The 27,308-nt window shown below is 46.0% G+C and overlaps 1 protein-coding gene across 3 annotated transcripts in view; it reads left to right on the forward strand.

Moving 5' to 3' along the window:
• The window catches only part of ncam2a (neural cell adhesion molecule 2a), a 1,392,794-nt gene that overhangs the window by 1,090,877 nt on the left and 274,609 nt on the right, over nt 1–27,308 (forward strand). For all 3 annotated transcript variants that reach the window (XM_078560368.1, XM_078560369.1, XM_078560370.1), the window contains exon 11: nt 10,274–10,370. In XM_078560368.1, coding sequence (XP_078416494.1) covers nt 10,274–10,370 — 97 coding nt within the window. The remainder of the gene's footprint in view (nt 1–10,273; nt 10,371–27,308) is intronic.

A 27,308-nucleotide genomic window follows, 5' to 3' on the forward strand; every position in this document is an offset into this window, starting at 1 on the left:
GGTTTTAGAGTCCAGACATCTATCTATTTCCTTCTTAAATATGTTCAGTGACTTGGCCTCCACAGCCCTCTGTGGTAGAGAATGCCACAGGTTCATTGCCCCATGGGTGAAGAAGATGCTCCTCATCTCAGTCCTAAATGGCCTACCCTGATTGTGATCCCTTGTTCTTGACCCCCCCACCACCCCCCCCCACCCCCCACCCCCCGGCCAGATGAAACATCATCCCTGCATCCAGTCTGTCCAGCCCTGTTGAAATTTTATATGTTTCAATGATATCCCCTCTCATTTTCCTAAACTCCAGTGAATACAGACCTGGTCAGCCCAATCTCTCATACCTGCCATCCCAGCAATCAGTCTGGTGAGCCTTTGCTGCACTCCCTCTATGGAAAGTATATCCTTTTTTAGGTAAGGAGACCAAAACTGCCCACACTACTCCAGGTGTGGTCACACTCCGGCCCTGTACAGCTGCAGTAAGACATCCAAGACCAACTGTAAATTGGGAAACAGCCTGCACTGAACTAGCTACCCATCATTCTGCACTAATTGTTCATAGTTCAGCACACTTGGCCATAACAGAGGCAACAATGGCCCTGAGAAAGCTGCTCCTCTTTTCTCTAGGAAAGAAAAGGTTGAGGTGTCATCTAACACAAATCTGTAGATTTATGAAGGCAGTAGGGTAGACATAGAGAGGCTTTCACTTCCAAAACTAGCCACCAATAAATCCAATAAGGAATTCAGGAGAAAATGTTATACCCATGGAGTGGTTAGAATGTGCTACTGCACGGAGTGATTAGGATGAATAACAGAGATGTATTTAAGTGGAAGCTAGGTAAGTATAAAAGGGAGAAAAGAATAGAAGATTGTTCTGATCAAGTTAGATGAAGAGGGATGGGGAGAAGCTTATGCGGAGCATAAACATTAGTGTAGGTCTTGGGTTGAATGACCCATTTCTGTGTTGTAAAATTCGAAATAATTTTACCTAACCAACTAAAAGGAGTATTAGTAAGATTGAAAATGTTTTTCCAACCACAACAGCTCCCACCTCATTAAAACATTGGTTTGCACTGTTACCATAACCCCAGCTCATGGTGTGAAGTCTACCCTTCCACATCCATGGGTTGATCAAACTGGACCAGAGTCCTGGAGTATTCTGGGCTTGAAGCAAGTGGGCAACAGATTGAAGTCGGTGAATCAAAAAAAAAAGAGCACTGGGAACACTCAGCAGACAGGACGGCATCTGTGGAAAGAGACATATAGCCTCAGCCAGGCATCAACCAGATAAACGTGAATGCTATGTTTCTCTCAGCACAGATGCTGCTATTGATGGCTGAGTATTTCCAGTATTTCTTCCCTGCGTTCTGGATTTACCCAGCTATTGGATTACTGATGTTGCTACAGCCAGTTGACACACAGTTGGTGATAGTTAATTCTGTATCTGAAATACAGTGCACAAGGAGAACATTCCAGGCAGTGACATTCCATTGGTAGATGAGTCCTCTAGTATTGTTTTGGAACAGATATTTGCTGGTGGGCCAATAAATCTCACAGAGTTTGATCAATTTTCCACTAAATGAGACCTTATCCATTATGAAGCAAGTGTTTCCAGCGCTAAAAGTGAAAAGTTTCCTTTAGCACATTAATTCTAACTTTATTTTTGATTGGCTCAACAACTTTACAAAGCGCAAAAGCCTTTAAGATGATTTTCCTGACAAGCTAATGCAGGAGTTGGATAGAGCATTACACTAATCAGCTTACTGCCTCTGGCTGCTTACTTAAAAAAATAATCTCATTGCAAGAGCACTCAACAATAAGAGATTGTCACATTATATATGCTATTTCTGGTATTTTTAATCTACCAAAGCAGTTGGTCTCTCACAATCTTAGTCTCATAATTATTATCGACCATCTTAAGCAAATAAAAGTGGTAAGCCTTGAAGAATAAGGGTCCTACTCATTTATTTTACTCCTTTGTTTCTATTCTGCTTTTGCTTCCTCTCCTTTGGCTGCTGGGATGACAGCGCTGACTCTACACAAAATTCTGGGACGTGTCTCCAAGTACAAGGGGCTTGCACCTGACACAATGATAAAGTTGTAATGGAAGTTCCAAGCCAGCACTCGAGCTGACCAGAGTGATGCCCCCTCCCGTAACGAGTCTCACTTTGGTCTGGAATTGGGTCGAACCCTCACTCCAGATTTACACCACAGCTTCAGCGTCTGTGCACAACAAAACCATAAATAGGAGATAGTTACTAATAAATTCAGAAGCACTCAAGAACGTTTAGAATGTCTTATGGAGTAGTTGAGGCCAACAGTGTTGATGAAGTTAAAGGGAAGCTGGATGTGTACCTGCGGGAGATAGCAAGACTGGGTTATGCTAGTAGGGTTAATAAAATGGGAAGGAGGATTCTCATTTGGAACATAAACATGGGCAAAGACCCATTGGTCTGAATGGCCTGTTTCTGCATTGTAAGTACTATATCATTCTATTTAACAATTGTCACAACAATAGCGCAAATGAACCATGATTTGTGACTACCCAAAGCCCTCCAGAATGTTTACTTATACATTGAGAAGCCTGAGTGAAGGACCAACACTCATATAGTTGAATAGGGGTTCTGAAATATTAACAAAGATGGTACTAGCACAATTGAATTAAATTTGTTTGTGTGGTCTTTAAACAAGCGGTCAATCCATATACTTAAAAAAAATAATGCTTAGCTGGCAGAAGCACTTCACTATGTACATGGATTTTGCAGGGGAGATATCCCATTGAGCCCAACTGGTCTAAGTCAGTGCTTATGCTCCACTTACACCTCATTTCATCCTATCAGCTTGCCCTTTATCTATCTATCTAGATTTCTCTTAAATGCAGCTATGGAATAGGGGAGAGGTCGTGTAATGGTAATGTCACTGGGCTCATAATCCAGAGACCCAGGCTAATGCCCTCGGGACAAGAGTCCAAATCTCCACCATAGCAGCTGGTAGAATTGAAAAGCTAGTCTCAGTAATGGTGACCATGAAACCATCTGGTTCACTAATGTTCTTTTGGTGGGAGGAAATCTGCCATCCATATCTAATCTGGCCTACATGTCACTCCAGACCCAGATGTGGTTGACTCTTAACCACCCTCTGAAATGGCTGAGCAAGTTGCTCAGTTCAAGCGTAATTAGGGATGGACGACAAATGCTGGCTTTGCCAGTGACACCCACATCCCATGAAAGAACCTTTATTTCCCCGCGTGTAAGTTTCACATTCTCAACACTTAATTGGTAAAGAAATTTCTCCAGAATTCCTCAATGGATTTATTTATGACTATAAGATCTCTGCGTCCACCCGATCAATTTATTTCATGATTTTAAATATCACAATTGGGTCACCGCTCAGTCTTCTCTTTTGCAGAGAAAATAGTCCCAGCCTCTTCACGCTTTCCAAACAGTTTACCCTCTCAGGTCTGATATAGAAACATAGAAAATAGGAGCAGGAGTTGGCCATTCAGCCCTTCGAGCCTGCTCCGCCATTCAATATGATCATGGCTGATCATCCAACTCAATAGCCTGCTCCCGCTTTCTCCCCATATCCTTTGATTCCTTTCGCCTCAAGAGCTATATCTAACTCCTTCTTGAAAACAATGTCATCCTTGGAAAACATTTTTGACCCTTCACCAGTTCCTCTGTATTCTTTTTGTAATATGGAGACCAGATCTGAGTACAGTGCTCCACTCTGGTGTACTTGAGAGCAATGCCCCTGGCGCTCATGCTGGTGGCAGGGTCTCCCATGGCAGTAAGGTTGAGGGGGACGTTCCAAACAAAGAACGATCCAAGAAGTCCTCAACGGCAGAGCAGTTGGAGTAGAGATGTGGCCTCAACTGCTGCGAAGGCGGAAGAAGGTTGCAACGGGGAAGCGGCCCTAGTTGTCATGTCCACCAGTCCGCTGAACCCTGACCATTACAAGATTTTGTCTCCGGGTGTGATGTCTAGTAGAGGCAAAGGCGGTAAAGGTCTTGGTAAAGGGGGTGCTAAACAGCACCGGAAAGTCCTCCGAGATAATAACCAGGGAAACACTCAGCCTGCCATTCGCCACCTCGCTCGTCCTCAATTTCCGGCCTTATTTACGAGGAAGCTCGTGGGGTCTTCAAGGTCTCCATGGAAAATATCATCGGGGCTCGGTCACCTCCACTGAACACGATAAACGCAAGGCGGTTACTGCCATAGATGTGGTCTATGCCCTGATACGCCAAGGGCGAACTCTGTACGGGTTTGGTGGCTGAGAACTGTTAATAGAAACATGCCACTGAACCCAGCTACCAACCATCAAGACTGTGTGGAACCCGGCTGCGTACCAGAGTTCCCACGCTAAACTACGTCACACGCAGGACTCCGTCAGGCGAAAAGCCCTGTGGCGATGGAGTGTTGGTGACAGGGGTGGAGCTGAGATACCTGGAGGCCCCCAGCCAAGATCCCACACACAGGCAGTGGATGTGTGATGATCGTTGGGCACCTGTGTCGGAACAGGGCTGCTTTTCGGCAGCTGCATCTGCGGCTGAGCAGCCCTCTTCAGGATACCCCCTGCTCACCCCGAACGGGGAGAGGGCTGGAAAAGGTGCCCCAAAAATAGGCTGTCCCATTTCTCCTGGCTGAGAAGCCGCGCCCAGCGGGATCATCATGTCTGCGGCTGAAACAAGAAAAAGCGAAACTTCGGAACCTGGAATGTAAGAACACTTGTTGGCAACCCGAAGACTGGTTGCCCTGAAAGATGAACTGCCATCAGGGCTTGGGAGCTAGCGAGGCACAACATCAACATCGCTGCTCTTCGCGAAACCCGGCTCGCTGGGGAGGGGCAGATGAGGGTGGCCAGTGGAGGGAACACCTTCTTCTGGCATGGGGAGTGAGTCCGTGACCCCCACATGCACAGAGTCGGTTTCGCCATGAGGAACAGGATAGCTGCCGCGCTGTCTGAATTCCCTTGGGGATCAATGAGAGGCTGATGACTTGACGCCTGCATCTCAGCCGGAACCAATGCGACACTGTCACCAGCGCATGTGCCCGACTTTAGATTCCGACCATGAAGTCAAGGAGAGGTTCAACTCCAATCACGATGGCATCCTTGCTTCCATGCCCATGAGCAACAGGGTCATCCTCCTAGGTGACTTTAATGCCCGAATTGGACATGGCCACGAAATCTGGAGTGGAACTATCAGCAAGCATGGCGTGTGGTAGGCCAATGCCCACGGCATCCTACTCTTGACCGAGAGCACCCAGTACAGTCTGATCGTGATGAACATGGTCTTCCACCAGAAGCACCAGCTCAAGGCCACGTGGAGGTACCCGAGGTCGGGGCATTGGCACCTCCTGGACTGCATCATTGTCCGAGGCAGAGACCTGAGAGACGTGCTTGTCACAAGGGCCATGAAGGGTTCTGAATATTACTGGATGGACCATTGACTTCTGTGCTCAGTGATGAACATCTGCCTGGTGCCAAGATACCGGAGTACCCAAAAAGCCACCCGGAGAAAGCTGAATGTTGCAGGATTTGAGGACCCGGGACTGCGGGAAGAGTTCCAGGCCCAGTTGCACAGTGCACTGGAGCAAGTACCCATTACTGGTGCCATTTCCATTCAAGCATACTGGGAGCAACTCAAGTCTGCTGTCCTAGACACCTCTGTTCACGATGGAGCCAGGTTTGACGCCAATGACACTGCGATTTATGATCTCCTCGAGCGTAAGCGAGCAGCCTTCATCGCCTGGCAAAGTCTCCCACGTACACACCAAATGACGGCAGTGTACCACCAACTGAAGGCTGAAGTCCAGCGACGCATTCGAGACATGAAGAAGAACTGGTGGGTGGAGAAGATGCAGGCCTACGCCGACATCAGCACGACATGCGCAACTTCTTCCAGGCTACCAAGATAATCCATGAACCCCACTTGACTGGAGAAAACCCTCTCCAATCACAGGACAGCTCCTAGCTCCTCAAGGACGATGACACCATCCGTCAGTGTTGGAAGGAGCAATTCGAACTGCTCCTCAATCGGAACTCCACCGTATCGGAGGAGACACTCCAAGCTCTCCCACAACACCCTGTGGGGGATTCCCTCGGCGATCCACCAACCATTGATGAACTTAAGCGGGCTTCCAACAGATAAAAAGCAACAAAGCTTGTGGGCCAGACAGTATACCTGCAGAGGTCTGCCACGCTGGCAGCTATCAGCTCACATAACAGCTCCACCAGTTCACCCTCCACCTCTGGGACAAAGAGGACGTCCCTCGGGACTCAGGAACGCGGCCCTCATTACTATCCACAAGAAGGGGACAAATCTGATTGTGGAAACTCCATGGGGATTTCCCTCCCTCCATCGTGGGTAAGATCCTGGCCACATCCTCCTGAACAGCCTTCGTCCGGTCGCTGAGGAGATCCTCCCGGAAACCCAGTGTGGTTTCCGACCATCCCGGATACTGCGGACATGGTCTTTGTGTCTAGACAGATCCAGGAAAATGTCAGGAGCAAATTCAAAAATTGTTCCTCGCCTTCAGCGACCTGACCAAGGTGTTTGATTCTTTAAATTGTGAAGATCTATGGATCGTCTTCCAACACTTTGGTTGCTCATTGAAGTTTGTCACCGTCTTGAGACTCCCGCATGACAACATGGCCGCCAACATCCTGAGTGGAGGATCTGAAACTGACACCTTTCACATCCAGACCGGGGTCAAACAAGGCTGTGTGATCACCCTCACCTTGTTCACCATTTACCTGACTGTCATCGTCCACCTCATCAGTATTTAGTATCGTCTGGATGGGAAGCTCTTCAAACTTGGTCGCTTCCGGGCAAGAACAAAACTCACCATCATGGGCATCCAAGGCCTTCAGTTTGCGGGTGACTGCTGCACGATGGCTCACTCTGTACAGGACATGCAAAGGACGCTTGACCTCTTCAACACCTCGTATAAGAGGCTCGGCCTGTCTGTAAACTTCGCCAAGATGAAGGTCCTTCACCAACCTTCCCCGGGCCAGTTGAACATTCCCCGCACCATCCACATAGATGGGGCGGCTCTGGAGTATGTGCAGCACTTCCCTTATCTCAGGAGCCACCTATCCCAAGGGACTACCATCGATGAGGAAGTCCAACACCGAGTCAACTGTGCCAGCGCTGCCTTCTTCAAGCTGTGCCAACGTGTCTTTGACAACAGGGACCTTTGCAAGTCAACAAAGGTTCTGGTTTATAAGGCTGTTGTGTTTGACCACTCTTCTCTACTGCAGCGAAACATGGACTGTCTACTGGCGCCACAGTAAGATCTTTGAAAGCTTCCGTCAGCGGTGATTGTGTCAAATCCTGAGGATCAATTGGGAGGACTGCCAGACTAAAACAAGCGTCCGCCATGAAGCTGCATTGAACAGCATTGAAGCCCTGTGGAACCAACTCCAATGGACGGGACATTGTGTCCAGATGCCCGAAAACCGCCTCCTTAGGCAGGCTCTCTTCTTACAGATCTCCGTTGGCCAACATTCAAAGGGCAGCCAAAAGGAAAGGTATACGGGTACTCTCAAGGTCACCCTAAAGCACGGAGGCATTAACACCACCGACTGGGGAGGAGAATGCTGCCGATCGCTCGGCATGGCACCGCCTGGTCCATCAAGGTGCAAACCATTTCGAGGCTCAGCGACTTGACAGCGAGATGGACCAGCGGCGGCAGAGGAAGGGGAAGGAAGCCAGCCTGGGGCTGCGATTTCCACTCCCCTGCGCAACAACGTGCTCCCCACTGTGGAAGAACACGTGGATCCAGAATTGGGCTCCTCGGTCATCTGAAGTCTCACCAAGCCTGATGGACACCATCCTCGATTCCGAGGGACCCCCATCGACTGTTTCAATCCATAAGATAGAAGACGAAACAAATGAGAAAGTAGCTGATGCCACAGTTGGATTTTAAAGATCAAAAACGAAGGTTGAGTGAAGAAGGGTTTCTATGGTTTTAAGGTAGTGGCAAAGAATAGGTTAGAGCAGAGAACGTAGTGTGGTGACTCTTGAGGTCAACAGTGAGCATATGATGAAGGAAGCACATCTGGAGATTAAGGCAAACAAGGGATGAAAGTTCTGAGGTGCAATCAACATGGAAGTATTAACAAAATGAAGGCAGAAAAGTCAAAGTGCTATACTTTTTAATTAAACCAGCTCTGTATTAAAATACAATCTAAAATTTAGGCTACTTACCCAGCAGGGTGTGAGCTAAGAGCTGGAGTTTTGTACTGAGAGAGTGAAAGGAAGCAAAGATTTTGCATTACGAATTTTTCTCCAAAAAAAAAAGAGCCATCAAACTGTGCCACAGAATGACAGCCATTTCCTTCGGCTTTTGCCTTGCAAGCTTGCTGTGTTAAAAAAAAAGAGCTCATCTTCTTTGTGGAGTTGGAATGATGTTTGGCTTTCAGTAAGACTACTTATTATACATGTTATCTTCAAAGAAAAAGACCTCCGAGAGGGACAACCCCATTCATTGGGTCAACTCGCAATCCTATAAGTTTTATAAAAAGAGAAAGTTAAACATATGTCAAATTGTTCTATTGGGACTTATTTTTGTCTGGTTTTCAAGATGAGGAATTCAGTGCTGGGGAAAAGCAATTTGCACCCAGTGTCAGCACCAGGACATGTGAGGAATCATTAAGGAGTGAAACATCTTTCCATTGTCTTCATCAAGCACCATCAAGCCAATTGCATTGCAGATTGGATGCAAAATTAAACATGCTCCAATCGAATTTATATGGATGAAGAAATAGGAAGTGAAAAACTTCAATTTTCACTGTGTTGAGCAGCACATCAAACAAGAGAGATGCAGTTCAAGATGAAGATTGAGAAATAATTAAAGAACCCATTATACAAAGGAAACAATTGATATTCTTAAACCGTATTCTATTTTTTGATTATTTAAGTAGGTTTAAGATGAATTAAAATCACAAGGCTGCAAAAAAGCTGAAAATGTAGCTGCACAAAGATCATTTGCAGATCGCGCCTAGGGTTGCCAGCTCTCCAGGATTGTCCTGGGTTCTCCAGGAATTGAGGATTAAATTCTGGGATACTGCTGCAAGTGAACCCGGGAGAAAAATTATTCAGTAATTTATTTTATTTTCTTTTATTTATTTTCTTTTCTTTCAATGTGTTTGTTTATTAGTTATTAAAATGTTAGCGATGGGGGTAACATGATTAGGTGGGCAAGATTGGAGGTGAGATGTTACGTGATGAAACCGCTCGGAATATGTTTAGCTAGAACTGGTAACCCTAGTCATATATTAGTTACACTTACAATCATTTTACTGCTGCACCTAGAGACTCTGTTATTTTTTTATCCCTTACTAATTGCTTTATGCACAAGCTCGGGATCTTAATATTTAGCAAACCTTGGGACATCTTGATAGTAGTACCAGTACCAAAAATGAGTAGACAACAACAATTTGCATTTATATAGCACCTTTACATACCAAAATGCCCCAAGTCTCTTCACAGGAATGCAGTCAGGCAAAACTTAACACTGAGCTCTACAAATAGGTACTTGGAAAGATGACAAAAGCTTTGCCAAAGAGGTAGGTTTTAAGGAACATCTTAAAGGATAAGAGAGAGAGAGAGAGAAAACTGGACAGGCAGAAAAGTTCAGGGAAGGAATTCCTGAGTTAAAGTTGAAGATGTAGGCATTGCTGTCAATAGCGTAATAAAAGAAATTGAGGATGCATAAGGGCCTGAATTTTGCGCTGGTCGGGTGCACGTGATCGGCGGGCCCGGGAGAGGGTGGGAAACAGCCTCCAGAGGTAGAGACACTACCACTGCGCCACACGACCTCCTCCACTGTGCTGAGTTTAATGGAAAATTAATATGCAAATCCAGCAAGTTGTTAAAAATAACTGGGAGGTTTAAGGCAAAATGTTGCTTGCGTAAAGTAATAGGTGAAGTGATGTAAATCAATTTGCGACTCACGCCATGCCTCTTAAACCTCTGGGCAATTTGTACAACAGTAGCAGTGTGGGTCATTAACATAGCATTATTTTTCCCATAAGATCCAACCCAGTGTGTTCAGAAGAGCAGAATGGCAGGAAATGAAAAAGGAAATTGGGAACTCAATATGCAGGACATTGTAGGCATGAACATTTTATGTTACGTTTTAAATTATGGTCATCCATGGCTTATATATCATGGTGGCAGAGGCAAGAAAAGATCATTTTTATGGGCCAGTTCTAACAATCCAACACGCTATCAGAAAGAATAATAATGCTACAATTTCTGTTTCTCTGCTTGAAGATTACTCCAACTGTGGATAGTGACTTTGGCAGCTACAACTGCACAGCCAGTAACCAGATAGGAACCAGGTCTCAGGAGTTCACCCTCGTCCAAGCTGGTAAGTGAAGGTGTTAAGCAGAATCCTTTATGTTCTGTTTAGCAAACATTGATGTTGATAATAGGGCTAATGAAAAAAGTGCATTTAAGCCATGAAGAAAAATTTTGAAAGATGCAATCCTGTCAGAATTGGTTCATGACAGCCATAAGTTGCAATTTTTCCTTGTTATTCATCAGTAAGAAATTATGGTTTTTTTAAATTCTTTCATGGGACGTGGGCTGGGCCAGCATTTTTATTGCCCATCCCTAATTCCCTAACTGCCCGTGAGAAGGTGGTGGTGAGCTGCCTTCTTGAACTGCTGCAGTCCATGTGGTGTAGGTACACCCACAGTGCTGTTAGGGAGGGAGTTCCAGGATTTTGACCCAGCAACAGTGAAGGAACGGTGATATATTTCCAAGTCAGGATGGTGAGTGGTTTGGAGGGGAATTTGCAGGTGGTGGTGTTCCCATGCATCTGCTGCCCTTGTCTTTCTAGGTAGTAGAGGTCGTGGGTTTGGAAGGTGCTGTCAAAGTAACCTTGGTGAGTTTCTGCAGTGCATCTTGTAGATGGTACACACTGCTGCCACTGTCCGTCTGTGTGGAGGGTGTGAATGTTTGTGGATGGGGTGCCAATCAAGTGGGCTGCTTTGGTGTTGAGCTGTGCTCATCCAGGCAAGTAGAGAGCATTCCATCTTATTCCATGTTCTTATCAGGCTTGTGCCTTGTAGATGGTGGACAGGCTTTGGGGAGTCAGGAAATATGTTACTCTCCTCAGAATTCCCAGCCTCTGACCTGCTCTGACCAGTATTTATATGGCTAGTCCAGTTCAGTTGTTGCTCAATGGTAACCCCCAGGATGTTGATAGAAAGTTGATAGGATGTTGCAACGAAGTTCATGTGATTATAGGTGTAAACTCCCAACGCCTCTCCACTTCTTCTCCTCCTCTAAGACAGCCCTTAAAACCTACCTCTTTGTCAAATTGTGATCACCTGTCTTAAAGTACCCCTAAGTGCCTTGATGTCAAATTATATTTGATAATATTCCTGTGAGATGCCTTGGAATGTTTTACTATGTTAAAATCGCTGCATAAATGGGAGTTGTTAATAAATATATTTGGAACCAAGAAAATGTTTTTTTTAAATATGGGAATAGCAGTAGAGCCATTCAGTCTGTTCCATCATTCAATTAGATTATGGCTGGTCTGTATCTTAACACCACCTACTCACGTTGTTTCATAACCCTTAATATCCTTGCCTAACAAAAATATGTCAATCTCATTTTTATAATTTTCCATTGACACCCAAATCAGCCTTTTGTGGGAGAGATTTCCAGATTTCCAGTAGTCTTTGTAACTCCTTCTCTGTTGCTCTGTCTCTGTTGTGACAAACCCCAATTAAGAGTGTGGTGGGCACTGGTCGCCAGGTCTCTCCCATTGGTGTTCTTAGTGAATGGTTGAGCTGGCTTGAAGGACTGAATGGTCTATTTCTCCTCCTTTTCCTTATGATCCCTTCATCATGCTGAGGTGCACCATCAGTTGAGTTTAGAAAACCTCCCATCGTTGATTCATTCCCTGTGGATTTCCATTCACCTGGTAGGAGTGCCATAGTTTTATGTGGGGTTAAGGCATTGTGGTAGACTACAATACCAATGGGAGGAATTTTAAGGCCTGGAGTCCCCTCTTCTCATGGTATTGAGCTCAGTGTGATGGACGCATCAGAAGAAATAGGAGCAGAATTAGACTATTCAGCCTTTCAAGCCAGCTCTACCATTCACTAAGATCATGGTTGATCTTTTACCTCAACTCCACCTTCCCGCATTATCTCCATATCTCTTGATTCCCTTAGTATCCAAAAATATGTCTTGAATATACTCAAAGACTGATCATCCACAGCCCTCCAGGATAGAGAGTTCCAAAGACACACAACCCTTTGAGTGAAGGCTATTTGCTTCATCTCATGTTCACCTAAATGTTCCAGTCCAAGACTTGAGCACAAAGATTTAGCTGAGGGAAAGCTGCACTGTCAGAGGTGCTAATAAGACAAAAGCAAAATACTGCGGATGCTGGAAATCGGAAACAAAAACAAAAGCAGCTGGAAAAGACACCTCATTCAGATAAGACATTAAACCGAGGCTCCATCTGCCCTCTCAGGTGGACATAGAAGATCCAGTGGCACAATTTAGAAAAGGAGAAAGGGGAGTTATTCCAGATGTTCCAGCCAATATTTATCCCTAATCAACATGACAAAAAGCAGAGTATTCGGCAGTATCACATTGCTGTTTGTGGAAGCTTGCTGTGTGTAAATTGGCTGCCACGTTTCTTACATTACGACAGTGGCTAGACTTCAAATATAATTGGCTGTAAAGTGCATTGGGAGGTCTTGGTGTCATGAAAGGCATTAATAAACACAGCTCTTGCTTTTATTCTGCAACTGTGACCCCTCCTGCTAGACTTCACAGCAAAGGGATACATCCTTCCAGCATCTACTCTGTCAAGCTTTTGAAGAGTTTTATATGTTTCAATGAAATTATCTCTCACTCTTCTAAACTCTGGAGAATATAGGCCTAGTCTATATTCATTCCTCATGGGACAATCCCAGGAATTAGTATAGCAAACCTCTGTTGCACTTCCTCAAATATGTTGTTCCTTAGGTAAGGAGACCAAAACTGTTCACGGTGCTCCAGGTGTGTTCTCTAAGATTACCTTGAAGTACTGAAGAAGCTCTGAAGAAGAGTCATACGGTCTCTCCACAGATGCTGTTAGATGTGCTGATTTTTTTTCCAGCATTTTCTGTTTTTGTTACCTCTCAGTACTCTGTGCATCCCTCTTCAGATTGTTATGGTGCAGAAGGATGCCATTGGCCCATTGCGTCTGCTCCGGCTCCCCAAATGAGCACTATGACTCAGTACCATTCACCTGCCTTTTCCCCTTAACCCTGCACACTGTTTCTATTTAAATCATCATCTAATGCCCTTTCGAATGCTTCAACTGAACCCTGCCTCTGCCACACTTCCAGTTAATACATTCCAGATCTGAAAAAAGTTTTTTTCACATTGCATTTGCTTCTTTTGCAAATTACTTTAAATTTGTGTCCTCTTGTTCTTAATCCTTTTATGAGCAGGAATAGCTTCTCCTTATCTACTCTGTCCAGCCCCCTCATAGTTGTGAACACCTCTATCAAATCTCCTCTCAGCCTTCTCCTCTCCAAGGATAACAGTCCCAACTTCTCCAATTTATCTTCATAACTGAAATTTCTCATCCCTGGAACCATTTTTGTAAACGTCTTTTGCACTCTCTCCAATGCGTTCACATCCTTCCTAAATTGTGGCACTCAGAACTGTACACAATATTCTAGCTGAGATCTAACTAGTGTCCTATACAAGTTCAGCATAACCTCCTTGCTCTTGTACTCTATATCCCTATTAATAAAGTCTAGGATATGTATGCTTTATTAAGTGCTCTCTCCAGCTGTCCGGCCACCTTTACTGACTTATGCACTTATACACCCAGGTCCCTCTGCTCTTGCACACCCTTCAGAGTTGTACCCCTTGTTTTATATTGTCTCTCCATATTCTTCCTACTGGAATGAATCACAGAATCTTAACGGCACAGAAGGAGGCCATTCGGCCCATCATGTCTGCACTAGCTCTCCAAATGAGCATTATGACCTAGTGCCATTGCCCTGCCTTTTCTCCATACTCCTGCACATTGTTTCTATTCAAATAATCATCTAATGCTGTCTTGAATGCCTCGATTGAACCTGCCTCCGCCACATTTTCAGGCAGTGCATTCCAGACTCAAGCCGCTTGTATAAAAAAGATTTTTCTCACATCACATTTGCTTCTTTTGCAAATCACTTCAAATCTATGCCCTCTTGCTCTTGATCCTTTTACGAATGGGAACAGCTTCTCCCTATCTTCTCTGTCCAGCCCCCTCATGATTTTGAAAACTTCTATCAAGTCTCCTCTCAGCCTTCTCTCCAAGGAAAACAGTCCCAACTTCTCCAATCTTTCCTCATAGCTGAAGTTTCTCATCCCTGGGACCATTCTTGTAAACCTCTTCTGGACTCTGTCCAATGTGTTCACATCCTTCATATAATATGGTGCCCAGAACTGTACACAATATTCTGGCAGAGGTCTAGCTAGGATATTTTTATATATTCAGCATAACCTCCCTGCTCTTGTACTTTATGCCCCTATTAATAAAGCCCAGGATACTATATGCTTTATTAACTGCTCTCTCCACCTGTCCTGCTACCTTCAATGATCTATGCACATATACACCCAAGTCTTTCTGCCCCTGCACTCCCTTCAGAATTCCACCCCTTATTTTATATTGTCTGTCCATATTCTTCCTACTAAAATGCATCACCTCACACTTTTGGCATTGAACTTCATCTGCCACCTATCTGCCCAATCCACCAACTTGTCTATGTCCTTTTGAAGTTCTACACTGTCCTCTTCACAATTTACAATGCTTCCAAGTTTTATATCATCCGCAAACTTTGAAATTGTCCCCTGCACACCAAGATCTAGATCATTAATATATATCAGGAAAAGCAAGAGTCCCAATACCGACTTTTGGGAAACGCCACTACAAACCTTCCTCCAGCCCGAAAAATATCCATTAACCATTACTCACAGTTTCCCATTACTCAGCTAATTTCGTATCCACATTGCTACCATCTCCTTTTATTCCATGAGCTATAACTTTTCTCAAAAGTCTGTTGTGCGGCACTGTGTCGAATGCCTTTTGGGCACTCCACACTCCACTCGGTACCGGAGATTCAGGCTTTACCTCATTGGCTGCACCCTTAGGCCAGAATTTTATTCAGCTCGCATATGCCCCCCTCAACCCACCAGGAGTGGGCTGGAAGTGGCGGGGGTTGTGTTGTAAAATCGGGTGAGATGGCAGGGGAATACTGTACCCACCACCTTCTCACCTGCACTGGTATTTTGCCAGTGGTGGGGGAGATATTGGGTGGCCCGTCCATCCTCGGGCCAGTTGAGGCCCTTAAGTGGTCAATTAATGGCCACTTCAGGCATGTCCTGGTGGTCTGGCTGTGGACTTGTGGGGGTTGGGGGGTGGTGGCATCCCTCCTGCTCAGGCATCTAATGGCCCACAGAGGGCTATCCCAGTGGAAAAGGTTGTCCACCCTAAAATTCATGGCTTCCAGGGCCTGTGGAGGCAGGCTTACCCCAAACCTTCCAGCCGGTGGGAAGAGTCACATTCAATTCTGGCCTAACCTTTTAAAGCATCACTTCCTTCATCGACAAAATATTATCTTAGACTCAAAGAATGGCGATGGCCAATTGGCCCATCAAGTCCAAATCTTTTCCCAACTGGTTACAGAGACAAGGTTTGTGATTTAAATCAAATTTGAATTCATCATCAGAACATTTGCGCAAAACATTCCTGCCATAAATGATAGGTATGACACTGGATTGAAAACAAAGCCTGCCATTATCTCCATCTGGCTTTTTAATCAGTCTTGGATTCCTCATTTGTGTGACTATGACTCAGTGGGTACCATACTGGCCTCCCACTCAGAAGTTCACTGGGTCAAGCCCCATGTAGATTTAATCACAAAATCTAGACTGACGCTCCCAGTGTGGTACCAAGGGAGTGCTGAACTGTCAGAGGCACTGTCTTTCAGATAAGGTTTAAATGACAGCCCCATCTGCCCCCTCAGGTGGATGTAAAAGCTCATGTTATTGAAAGAAGATCGGGGGAATTCTCCCAATGTCCAGGGCCAATATGTATCCCTAACCCACATGATTAAAACAGATTGTCTGGGTCATCATCATCACATGGCTACTGGCAGGAATTCACTCTGTGCAAATTGGCTGTCATGTTTCCTACACTGAATACTGATCACAATTCAAAAATACATAATTGGCTGCAAAGAGCTTTGGGCTGCCCTGAGGTTGTAAGAGATGCTAGGGAAATGCAAATTCTTTCATTCTTTCTCTTACATGGATTCCAGTTCACATTTTGTTTCTTTACCTCAAAGGAAGAATTTTCTTTTTAAAAAAAAAAGCAGAAAAGCAGTCCGTGTTCGCGTGTGTGCATGCATATATGTTTATGCGTGTGCGAGTGTGTGTGTGCGTGTGTGCACATGACTGTGTGTGTGTGTGCATGTGTGTGCGTGTGTGTGTTGTGTGTGCAAGAGAGTGTGTATTTGTGTGTGCGCGAGCACGTGCGTGTGTGCATGTGTGTGTGCGCATGTGTGTGTGCATGTGTGTGTGTGTGTGTGTGCATGTGTGGACAGAATTTGACTGATGTAGAAAAGCTCTGGGCTTCTTTTCAATGAACACAAAAGTTGCCTGAAGACTTGTGTCTCTTAGTGGTTAACCTAGCACAAAGTCCTTAACAAGTTTCTAATGCAGGTGGACTCGATGGTTTTGATTCCAAACCCTGTGGGCTAAGATTTATAGGATGCCATAATTACATTGTGGTCCATCAATCTGCTTAATGTGTTTCTTCAGTGCGGAGGCAGAGCACAGCCAAACCAAAAGGACTAACAATGACCTACAGGCCATTCTCTGATTCTATAATAGAAAGGGGAAAATGTTCAATGGAGCACTATTGTTAATAATGCCAGGGTGAAGTAAACTTAAACTAATTTTAGCGAGGCAGCAGTATTTATTTTTTAAATTCCAGATCTTCTACTGAATTCAAATTTCACCATCTGCCATGGTGGGATTCAAACCCAGGTCTCCGGACCATTACCCTGGGTCTCTGGAGTACTAGTCCAGTAACAATATCACTACGCCACCAACTCCTCACTTAGGAGCAGGAGTAGGCCATTCAGCCCTTCAAGCCTGCTCTTCCATTCAATAAGATGGCTGATCTGGGTGTGGTCTCAACTCCACTTTGCCCTCTGCTCCCCCCCATAACCCTTGACTCCCTTGTCTATCAAAAATCTGTCGAACTCTGCCTTGAATATATTCAATGACCCAGCCTCCACTGCTTTCTGGGGATGAAAATTTCACAGACTAACAACCCTTTGAGAGAAAACTTCTCCTAATCTCCATCTTAAATGGTAGACCTCTTATTCTTAAACTGTGTCCCCTGGTTCTAGTCTCTCCCGCAAGAGGAAACATCCTCCCAGTATCCACCCTATCAAGTCCCCTCAGGATTTTATATGTGTCAATAAGATCACCTCTCATTCAACCTGTTCAACCTTTCTTCATAAGATAAGCCCCACATCCCAGGAATGAGCCAAGTGAACCTTCTCTAAACTGCTTTTAAAGCAATTATATCTATTTTCTGTTTGCCCTGTCATTGTGGATGTGTTTGATTCTGTGGTGTTGTTTCCTTTTATTTATCTTTATTTTTATTGCAGTGCTTTTAAATTAATATTAAACTTTCTTCTGTCTCTGTATCATGTACGCATGTACTGCAGCATCCAGTATACATAACCTATTGCTCACAATCGCCAGGTCACAATGGTGATTGGTCCCATTTTCTTGTCTTCCTGTGAATGAGATTTTCCTGATGTTTGACGTTGAAGTTACCCTATTGCCAGATTCCCTGAACGTTAGAACTCTTTCCCTCACATCTAGTTTCTTTGTTCCCCTGAACCTCTTATTTTCACCAATTGCTTCTCCATTCCTACTTTGTTTTTTTTCTGATCTTAATGCCCAGGCCTCCATTTGTTCTTCTCTCAATCCTCTTGTTCCTTACCTTGTCATCACCATCCTGCCCTAACCCCATCTGCCCTGTCCTCACTCTTCCCCACTTGGCGTTTTCCCAGACTTTCTGCTCCACTTCTGTCAGCCTTGCTCACTAAATGGTTCCCTGAGATGAGGGGGTGGACCTATGATGAGAGGCTGAGTAAATTGGGTCCATATTCTAAGGAGTTTAGAAGAATGAAAGGTGATCTCATTGGAACATGCACGAGCCTGAGAGAGTGTTCCCTCCGGTTGGGGAATCAAACGCGGGGGTTACAGTCTCAAGATAAGGGGCTGATTATTTAGGACTGAGATGAGGAGAAATTTCTTCACTCAAAGGGTTGTGAATCTTTAGAATTCTCTACCCCAGAGGGTTGTGGATGCTCCATTGTTAAATATATTTAAGGCTAGAACCGACAGATTTTGTTCTCTCATGGAATTAAGGGATATGGAGGGGACGTTAAATGATGGGATAGGCTGTATGGGCCATGTGGCCTACTTTTGCTCCTATTTCTTGTGTTCTTGTGTTCTTATCTGCTCAATGTCCATTGCTGCCAGATCACTGCCTCTGCAGGACTAGACAAATGGAAAACCTTTTCCCCCACTTTATATCTGATCCCTTAATCTGATGCTTCTCTTGTCAACATCCTTCTTCCCCACTCTTCCCAGAGTTTGTGTTTGTGTTCCCCTTGTCTTCTGTCTGACGCTTCCTTGCCCTCATCCTTCTCCCATCCTTCAATCCTTCCCCTCGTCCCACTTTCACTCTAGTTGCCTGTTACAGATTTGATTTTTCAGACAGGTTTCTTAAAAGAAACAGTGAACTTTATTTACAGGGCTTCAGCAGCAGTTACACACTTCCATCAAGATCCACAACAAGACACAAAACTCCACCCCTAAGGTTCCCTACGCTTTGAGCTGATTCGTTCACACTGTCACATGACACTACACAGTACAATAAGTCTTAAAGCTACAGTCACTACATTCCTTAAAGCTACATTTAGTACACTGTCCTTGCCTCCTATCCTTTAACCTCGTGCCTACCTCTGCCCTCATCACACCTTCTCTCTTCATTTCTGCACCCCCACCAACCCACAAATTCCACTCTTGTATGTGAAAAAAAAACAGTTGACCTCTTCAACTTGAGATGGAAAATCATTTTTTAAAAATCTTTTGAAACATCCTTGGTGTTCACCTCTGTTTCCTGGGAGTTAATTATTAAAATAAAAAATCTATGAAAGAAACTATGAAATAAAGAAATGCATTCATTTCTATAGCAACTTTCATGACCTCAGGATGCCCCAAAATGCATTGCAACCAATGAAATTTGCTCACAGTTGTAATGCAGGAAATGCTGTAGCCAATTTGCACACAGGGAGCTCCATCAATGAGTTAATGATCAGGTAGTCTGTTTTAGTGATGTTGATTGAGAGATAAATCTTGACCAGGACACTGGGAGGAGCTCCCTTGTCCTTCTACAAAAAAGCATTGTGGATCTTCTTCATCCACCTGATGAGGTAGACAGGGCCTTCATTTAAAATTTAATTTAAAGGATGGTACCTCCGATTGCAGTGAGACGTCAGTCTGGATTTTGTCTCTGAAGCAGGACTTAAACCCTCAATCTTCTGAGTTAAAGGCAAAAGTAATACCCACTAAGTCATGGCTGTCACCAGTGAGCACTGCTCACCTTCTCAGCTCTGATGCACTGTAGCCCAGCTCCAAAATCCCAGTGCTACATTTTGTTTGCCAGTGTGGGACTCCACTCCAGGTCCTACTTCTGCTTGCGTGCCTGTCATGGGCCTACACACTTCCCAAGCATTTCCCATGTGCTGTGAAAAATCAGCTTGTTACTTTTAAAAGTGCACATAATAACACTTCTCTGATACCTGCTGATTTGTACCTTTGGCTGTGAGAGAGAGTAAAGAATCGCAACTCATTATTTCCTAATTAATCTCAAGTGCGTCATAGCAATAAAACACTGAGATTTAACAAGACATATAGCAAGACATTTCGATCTTAATGATTCTCTGGGTCAGATCCTGGGTCAGGACTCAGTTGGTAGTGAAAGCTGATTGATAGTTTGGTAGCTTATCTCTTTCGCCACGTCACAACTTCCCTGGCGTCTATTTTTTGGGTAGGATCCAGAATAACACCTCTAACAGTGTTCATATCGAGCCAGTGCTCTCCTTTGAACAGAACCCATCTGCCAGGTCCACTTGTCAACTATTTAAAACAGCCTGAAAGTTTTCCCCAGAATTTGCAAATGATGGTTGCTGAGGAACTTGAGCATGTTCAGGTTTATTACATGGTCACCTAGGTCTAACAAGCCTCGTTCGTTTTGACTGATCTCATCTAACTCTCAGTTGCGAGTAAAACGATGCACAGAATGGTGTTCACACCCCTGCAATGAGGCTTAAGTATCTCATCAAAAGAACAAATTACATTGCCTAATCAAAATTTATTCCCAAGATAAAGTAATAACAATTCCAACACTTAAAAAAAAGGATCCAGTGACTTGCAGCACAGCTTCCTGTTCTCTTTGCCTGTTTGCAAAGCCATGGATTCGGCAGATATTTTATAAGCAACCTCCTCAACTTGTCCTGAAACTTTCAAAGATTGTGGGCGGAAGCGTCCAGTCTCATTGGTGGCGGGCAGAGTGCGGCGGGGGTAAACAATATGGCGAGAAGGCCAAAAATTGGTTTCACGCCATCGTTTGCTGTCGTCCGCTGCACCCGTCAAGGGCAGGCCGCAATTCCTGCCGCCCCACATCGGGAACCTAACTTCAATACTTTAGCCTCTCATCATAAGCCCTGCTCACCGGAATCACGCCCCCACCTCAAACATACCGCCCACGTTGGCGTGACATCAGAATGGCGGCTTCCTGACCTCCTTTAAAAGGCGTGCACCTGGCGAGCTGAACTTGGAGGGGAACTCGGAGGTGAGTGCACACAACCTCGCGCAACGCTGACAAGCATCGCTTGTAGGACATCAAGGAAGAGGTGCCGCGTAATCGTCGGGGGCACAGGCAAATCGCTTTTTCCCGGCTGGCTTTCAGTGCGGTGCCAGGGACAAGGGCTCCAGTACAGGTCAGGCTGGGGTGGGGGGAGGGTGTTGGGGGAAGCAAAGCATCACAGACTGAAGGAAGTACACAAGCACGTGCCAGGGATGTAGGGTGAGGGAAGCGGCCACTCACTTGGAAAGCGTGCCAAAAGTGAACATTCTCCCACAGCTCCGTTGACCCGCTTGGAGTTGGGTCTCTGAAGCTTTTCTGCCCAATGAAGCAATGCAAAAGCTTGAAAGTGCCAACAAATGCTCCAGAACTTTCCAGCCCTCGGGCGCAGAGTGCGTTTCAGAGGGCAGCAGAACAATTGGCCGACTGGGCAAGTTGTAGAATCAGAAACAGAAAATCCTGGAAAAACGTAGCTCTGAAGAAGAGTCATTCAGACTCGAAACATCAACTCTGTTTCTCTCTCCACAGATTCTGTCAGACCTGCTGAGATTTTCCAGCATTTTCTGTTTTTGTTTCAGGTGTCCAGCATCGGCAGTATTTTCCTTTCATCAAGTTGTAGATTCCCCTTGTGAAAGGCAGCCATGGCGCAGTCGCTGGGGGAGGTGGTCACAGCCCCTTACAATGTCTTTATTAAGGTTTGGACCAGAATCCATTATAGTTCAAGCTAACAGTGAGGCTTTGCAGTGCAGGTTAGGAGAATGCCTGCGCCTGAGCTGAGAGCACAGCATCCAGCCCAAAGGCCGAAGCTGCAGCCAATCGGTCCAGTGGAGTGGATTGGAGGTGGGTGGGGTTTCGGGTAGCCAATGAGCGCACTACACACTGGCCATCCAAGTGCTGGCCAACACTCTCCAGCGTGCGTGAAGGGGCCTTCAGGCTTAACCAAGAGAGGTTCTTGGGACACATATGCTAACCCATGCATCTCTCTCCTTGATGCTGCAGGAGGAGAACATCAGGATCATGGAGCCTGGTGATTTAAGGGAATACCTCATGGCTTACAGAGAGCACAGAGGAAGAAGAAGAGGAGAGCACCAGAGGCACCTAGTTTAGCAGATGAAGGGGCGGCAGGGCCTGTTGCACACGCAGCTGAAGATCCACAGAGAGCTGTCGCTCATAGGAACTTAGCTAGTCCCAGGGTCTATAGACAGCTCTTGTCATCCCTGCAGATGACTGAGAACCAGTGTCGCCGAAGACTGGGCGTGTCTAGGGAACTGGTCGGTCACATATGCCACCTACAGCAGGATTTGGCCCATGGGGACATGGAGGGCATCCACTGTCAGTGGCCATGAGATTGACTATGGCACTCAATTTTTATGCCAGTGGCTCTTTCCAGGGCTCCACAAGTGACCTGTGCAGGATCTCGCTACTCTCTGTGCACCAGTGTATCCAGAAGGTTATGGACACCATCTTGGGGAAGGCACAGAACTTTGTGCTATTCACCAGAGATCAGGAAAGCGAGGAAGCAAGAGTGCTGGTCTTTGCACAGATCTCTAGTTTTCTACAGGTGTAGGCTGCCATCGACTGCACTCGCATGACACTTTGATCTCCATGGCAACAAGCAGCCAATTATGTTAACCACAAGGGCTTCCACTCGCTGAATGTTCAGCTGGTGGATAACCACCACAAACACATCCTACAGGTCTGTGCACAACTCCCAGGGAGCACCCACAACTCCGACATCCTTAGCAGGTCTCAGATCCCTGACGTCTTCCAGGGTCCAGAGAAGCTGCAGGGTTGGCTCCTCGGGGACAAGGGCTACCCACAGAGGACGTGGCTGATGACACCCGTGCAGCGGCCTCAGACTGCAGCAGAGCCACGGTATAACGAGGCTTCGTGCTGCGACCCAGACTTTTGGTGGAGCAAATGATAGGCATTTTGGAAATGAGGTTCTGGTGCCTCGACAGGTTCAGTGTAGCGCTGCAGTACAGGCCCCAGAGGGTGTCGCTTATCATCATAGCTTGCTGTACATTACACAACCTGATGCTGCAACTGGGGGAGGACCTGGCTGAGTTCTCTGATGAGGAGGACGTTGAAGGGGATGATGATGATGAGGTCCTAGAAGGCGAGGATGCCGGCGATGAGGCCATCGCACTGGCCAGACAAGGCAGGCGCACTCGGGAGGCCTTCATAGCCACAAGACTCATGGAGGGTGATGATGACATGCAGTGAGGACATTGATCTTCACACGGTCTCTGTGAATGTCTGACTCCTGTCTGGCTGAGGGCAGTTCGCTTGCGCTCTGTGATCAGGGTCAAATCATGGAGATGCAGCAATGAAACTTTAAGTGCACCTGATCCTTTGTCAGCATCAGCACCTGACCCCTTCAGGAGTACAGCATTACCGGTCACAGATGCAAAAGAGATGGAGGGTCAGTTACACCTCAAAGGTGCTGAGAGCACACGAAGAGAATGATGGGAACCTGTGACATCTGCCCACGACATTCTGGCAGCAATGACAAGCACCATCGAGGTGCGGGCATCACTAACGTATCCAGCGAGTGTCAAGTCAGGCCATCAATTTATCTGAAGGTTACACACTGCACAGGGAAGAGGCCCTGGACTGAGACACCTGACTTTATTTTGTACAGGAACCAGGTTTCACATCTGAGTGACATGAACACTGTTCATCAGAACAAGGAGCCATAGGCAAAGAGACATTCTTGGGAGTTTATTGACATTAGTGAACATTATGTACAAGTGATTTACACCCATGCCCAGGCTGTGAAACTACAACTTCTTAACTTTCCTGGATGGCCCCAGGGTGTCGAGCTGCTGGTCCTCCTCCCGCATGGGTGCCCATGGCCCTCTGGCCCTTGAGGAGAAGGGGAAGCTGGAGTGAGAACGAGCTGCCTGCACCCCTCTCATGTTGACACTGTTGGAGGCCACCTATGGTGTCAGCGATGGAGTTCAGCACATGCAACAATGTAGGATCGATGTCCTGGACCAAGGTCTCCATGGCGGATGCCATCCTACCAGTGTTTACCTCAGTGCACTGGCATGCCGGCGCTATCACCTCAGAGTGAAGGCAGACGAACTCCTCGATCGCGCCTTGCAATCTGAGGGGGCAGTAGATATCCTTTCCTGATGTTCCTGAGTTTGTCTTTGCAGCTCCAGCAACTGAGGTATGACCGAGTCCAGAGACTCGTCATCTGACTTGAACTCAGTAGATTTCTGGTCTCCAGCAATCCTCCAACTGCAGGAAACCTGGGAAGTCCCTGCCGCTGCCTGCTGTGGATCAGACAGTGTGATTTGCTCACCAGATTGTGACCCTGAGGCTACTCTAGAACTAAGTCCCACCGAGGTGTGTGTCTCTGTGCTGCTGGAGGCTGTGGGTGAGCACCATGACGGGTCTTCAATTAGAGTGTCATCAGATTCTGAGGTGTCTTCGGGGCTTGAGTCGAGGACCTGGCTTGTGGACCCCCTCGGCTGCTTCCCTGATGTGCCTGCGAAAGCAAGGAGAGATAATTAGTGCAGGGCAGGGGACTGCGGAACAGGGGACCTCACTCACAGCATGGTTGTCTGATGGATGTTGCACTGCTGGATCCTCACTTGCTTTAGCACCACTGACCTCACCGTCAGCACAGGAATGGTCCAGATCATCTCCGGCCAGCTGAGTGACTCTATTTCCAAAGTCTGTGAGGACCTTGATATCGGGCACCCCTCCACCAGTCTGCGACCTCTCCCTCTCCCTTTTGTTGTGTGCCAGCTTGTCCTGCATGAATACAGATGGAGAGAGTGTAAGCAGGACGCCTGCCAAGCCAGATGATAAGGATGCCTGACTTTGTGGATGGTGAGTGGTGCCATGGACAGGATGAGAACGCGATCTGCAGGGCAGATGAAAGTGTGTGTGAGAGAGTGAATGGTGACGTCCCTTGGACTGGTACTGAGTGAGATCCCTGTGGATGTGTGATGGGTTTGTGAATGTGTGAGTTGAGAGTGATGAGAAGAGTGACTTACTCTGGCCGAACGGAGGAGATGATTCATCCTCTTTTGGCACTGGGTGGCTGTCCTCTATTGCAGGGCGTTGGCGCTGACCACCACTGCCACGACCTCCCATCCTCCCATGTTAGGTCGATTGCTTGCTTGCTGGTCTTTGCCCAGAGTGGGGATAGAGGATTTCACAGCAGGCCTCCGCTGCACCCAGTAGGCGTCGCTAAATTTGGGGGCAGCATGTTTCCTCCCTTTGGCAGCCATGGCTTTCTAGCAGCTTCTGACCCCTTAGAGAGTGCTAGCTGTGTGCAGGGCACCCTTTAAATATGGTGCCCGGATTATTGAAGGCTGAGGTGGCGGCGGGCTGAGCAAATCAGAAGCCGTCTTGCCAGTGATGCGCTGTGTTACCCATGCACGCATTATTAATGAGGTGGGACACGCTGGGAATGGGGCGATAAGGCACAAAAACCCGCCATTGCTGCCAGTGGGTAAAATAACCTTTTCCACGCCCTCTACCGCACGTAATGCAAATCTGGGATGATTCTGCCCTGCGTACATACAATCTCAGGCCTCTCTGTTCCTGCGACCCCTTTAAAATTATACTCCTGAGGGAATGCAATGCTTGTTCACTAGACTGGTTCCTAGGATGCAGGATTTGTCCTGTGAGGTGGCCTATATTCCCTGGAATTTAAACGAATGAGGCATGATCTAATTGAAACCCATACAATTCTAAAGTTTGGCCAATGTTGAGAAAATGCTTGCCCTGGCTGGAGAATCTGGAATACAGAGTCACTGTCTCAGAATACGCGGTCAGCCATTTTGGACTCAGAGGAGGAGAGATATCTTCCAGGTTGTGAATCTTTGGAACTCTTTACCCCATAGAGTTATACGTGCTCGGTCACGAAGTATTTTCAAGACTGAGATCAACATATTTTTTGGATACTAAGGGAACTAAGGGATATGGGAAAAGTGGAGTTGAGGTAAAAGATCAGGCATGATCTTACTGATTGGCAGAACTGGCTCAAAGAGCTAAATGTCCTACTCCTGTTCTTATTTCTTATGTTCTTATATATTTAGTTTATCTTGAATGTGCCTCTATTTACAAATAAAACCCCAACTTCCTCAAACTTTCTCCATGAAGCTATATCAGGACCCTGTGACTGCACTGATTCAAGTACTCAACATGACATCAATACCTTGAGCACAGTTTAAATTGACATCAATACCTCCAGCACAATTTAAATTGCCTTTGAAAACAGATATTTGAAATGGCACAGCATGGAGTGGCATCTGAGGCGGTAATGTCCAGTGCACAGCTGGTGTCTGATGCCAATTTTGTGCTTGCAATTCTTGAGGCTTATCAGACTAGCTTCCTCTAATAGCAGATGCAAGCTGTCCCCCTCCTGTTCCTCAGGATATAACATTTTATTTTTTGCCCTTCAAGCTATGTATGTAACACACACACCTCCACCCCCACCCCCCCACCCCACCAAACTCCGCTGAACAACCTATCTCTGCCATTCAGCCAAGATCAAGCAGTACAAATGCGGTGGTATATCCAGTTGTTGCAACTTTATACTTGGAGGCTAGCGTGAATTAGTGCAGAAGAAATGTATTAAAATAGTGCCCGGGATGAAGGAACTTCGGTTATATGGAGAGACTGGAGAAGCTGGGGTTGTTCTCCTTAGAGCAGAGAAGGGTAAGAGGACACCTTACACGTCAACACCTCTTTGTCCTTTTGTCCGTGACATCTTTTGGTAATCTCCACCTATCACTGGCCCTCTATCCAGCTCTACTTATCCCACCCCCCTACCCTTAAACCAACTTATATTTCACCTCTCTTCTATTTTTCCTTAGTTCTGTTGAAGAGTCATACAGACTCGAAATGTTAATTGTGTTCCTCACCGCAGATGTTGTCAGGCCTGCTGAGTTTTTCCAGGTATTTTCATTTTTGTTTTTGTTTGGGAAGGGTAAGAGGACGTTTGATTGAGGCCTTCAAAACTATGAATGGTTTCGGCAGAGTAAATAATGAGTAACTCTTTCTAGTGGCAGCAGGGAAATGAACCAGAGGACACAGATTTAAAGTGATTATCAAAGGAACCAGATGTGGCATGATGTAACTTTTTTATGCAACGCGTTGTTATGATCTGGAACATGCTGCCTGCAATGGTGGCATTAATAGTAATTCACAAAAGGGGATTGGATAAGTGCTTGAGGGAAAAGAATTTGTAGGGTTATGGGGAAAGAGCGAAGAATATGGACCAGTTAGATTGTTCTACCAAAAAAAATCAGGGCAGACACAATGCGATGAGTGGCCTCCTTCTATGCTGTTGCCTTCTATAATTCTGTGACA

Source organism: Cetorhinus maximus, chromosome 16 (assembly GCF_964194155.1).
Source record: "Cetorhinus maximus chromosome 16, sCetMax3.hap1.1, whole genome shotgun sequence".
In the NCBI taxonomy this organism is placed as follows: domain Eukaryota; kingdom Metazoa; phylum Chordata; class Chondrichthyes; order Lamniformes; family Cetorhinidae; genus Cetorhinus; species Cetorhinus maximus.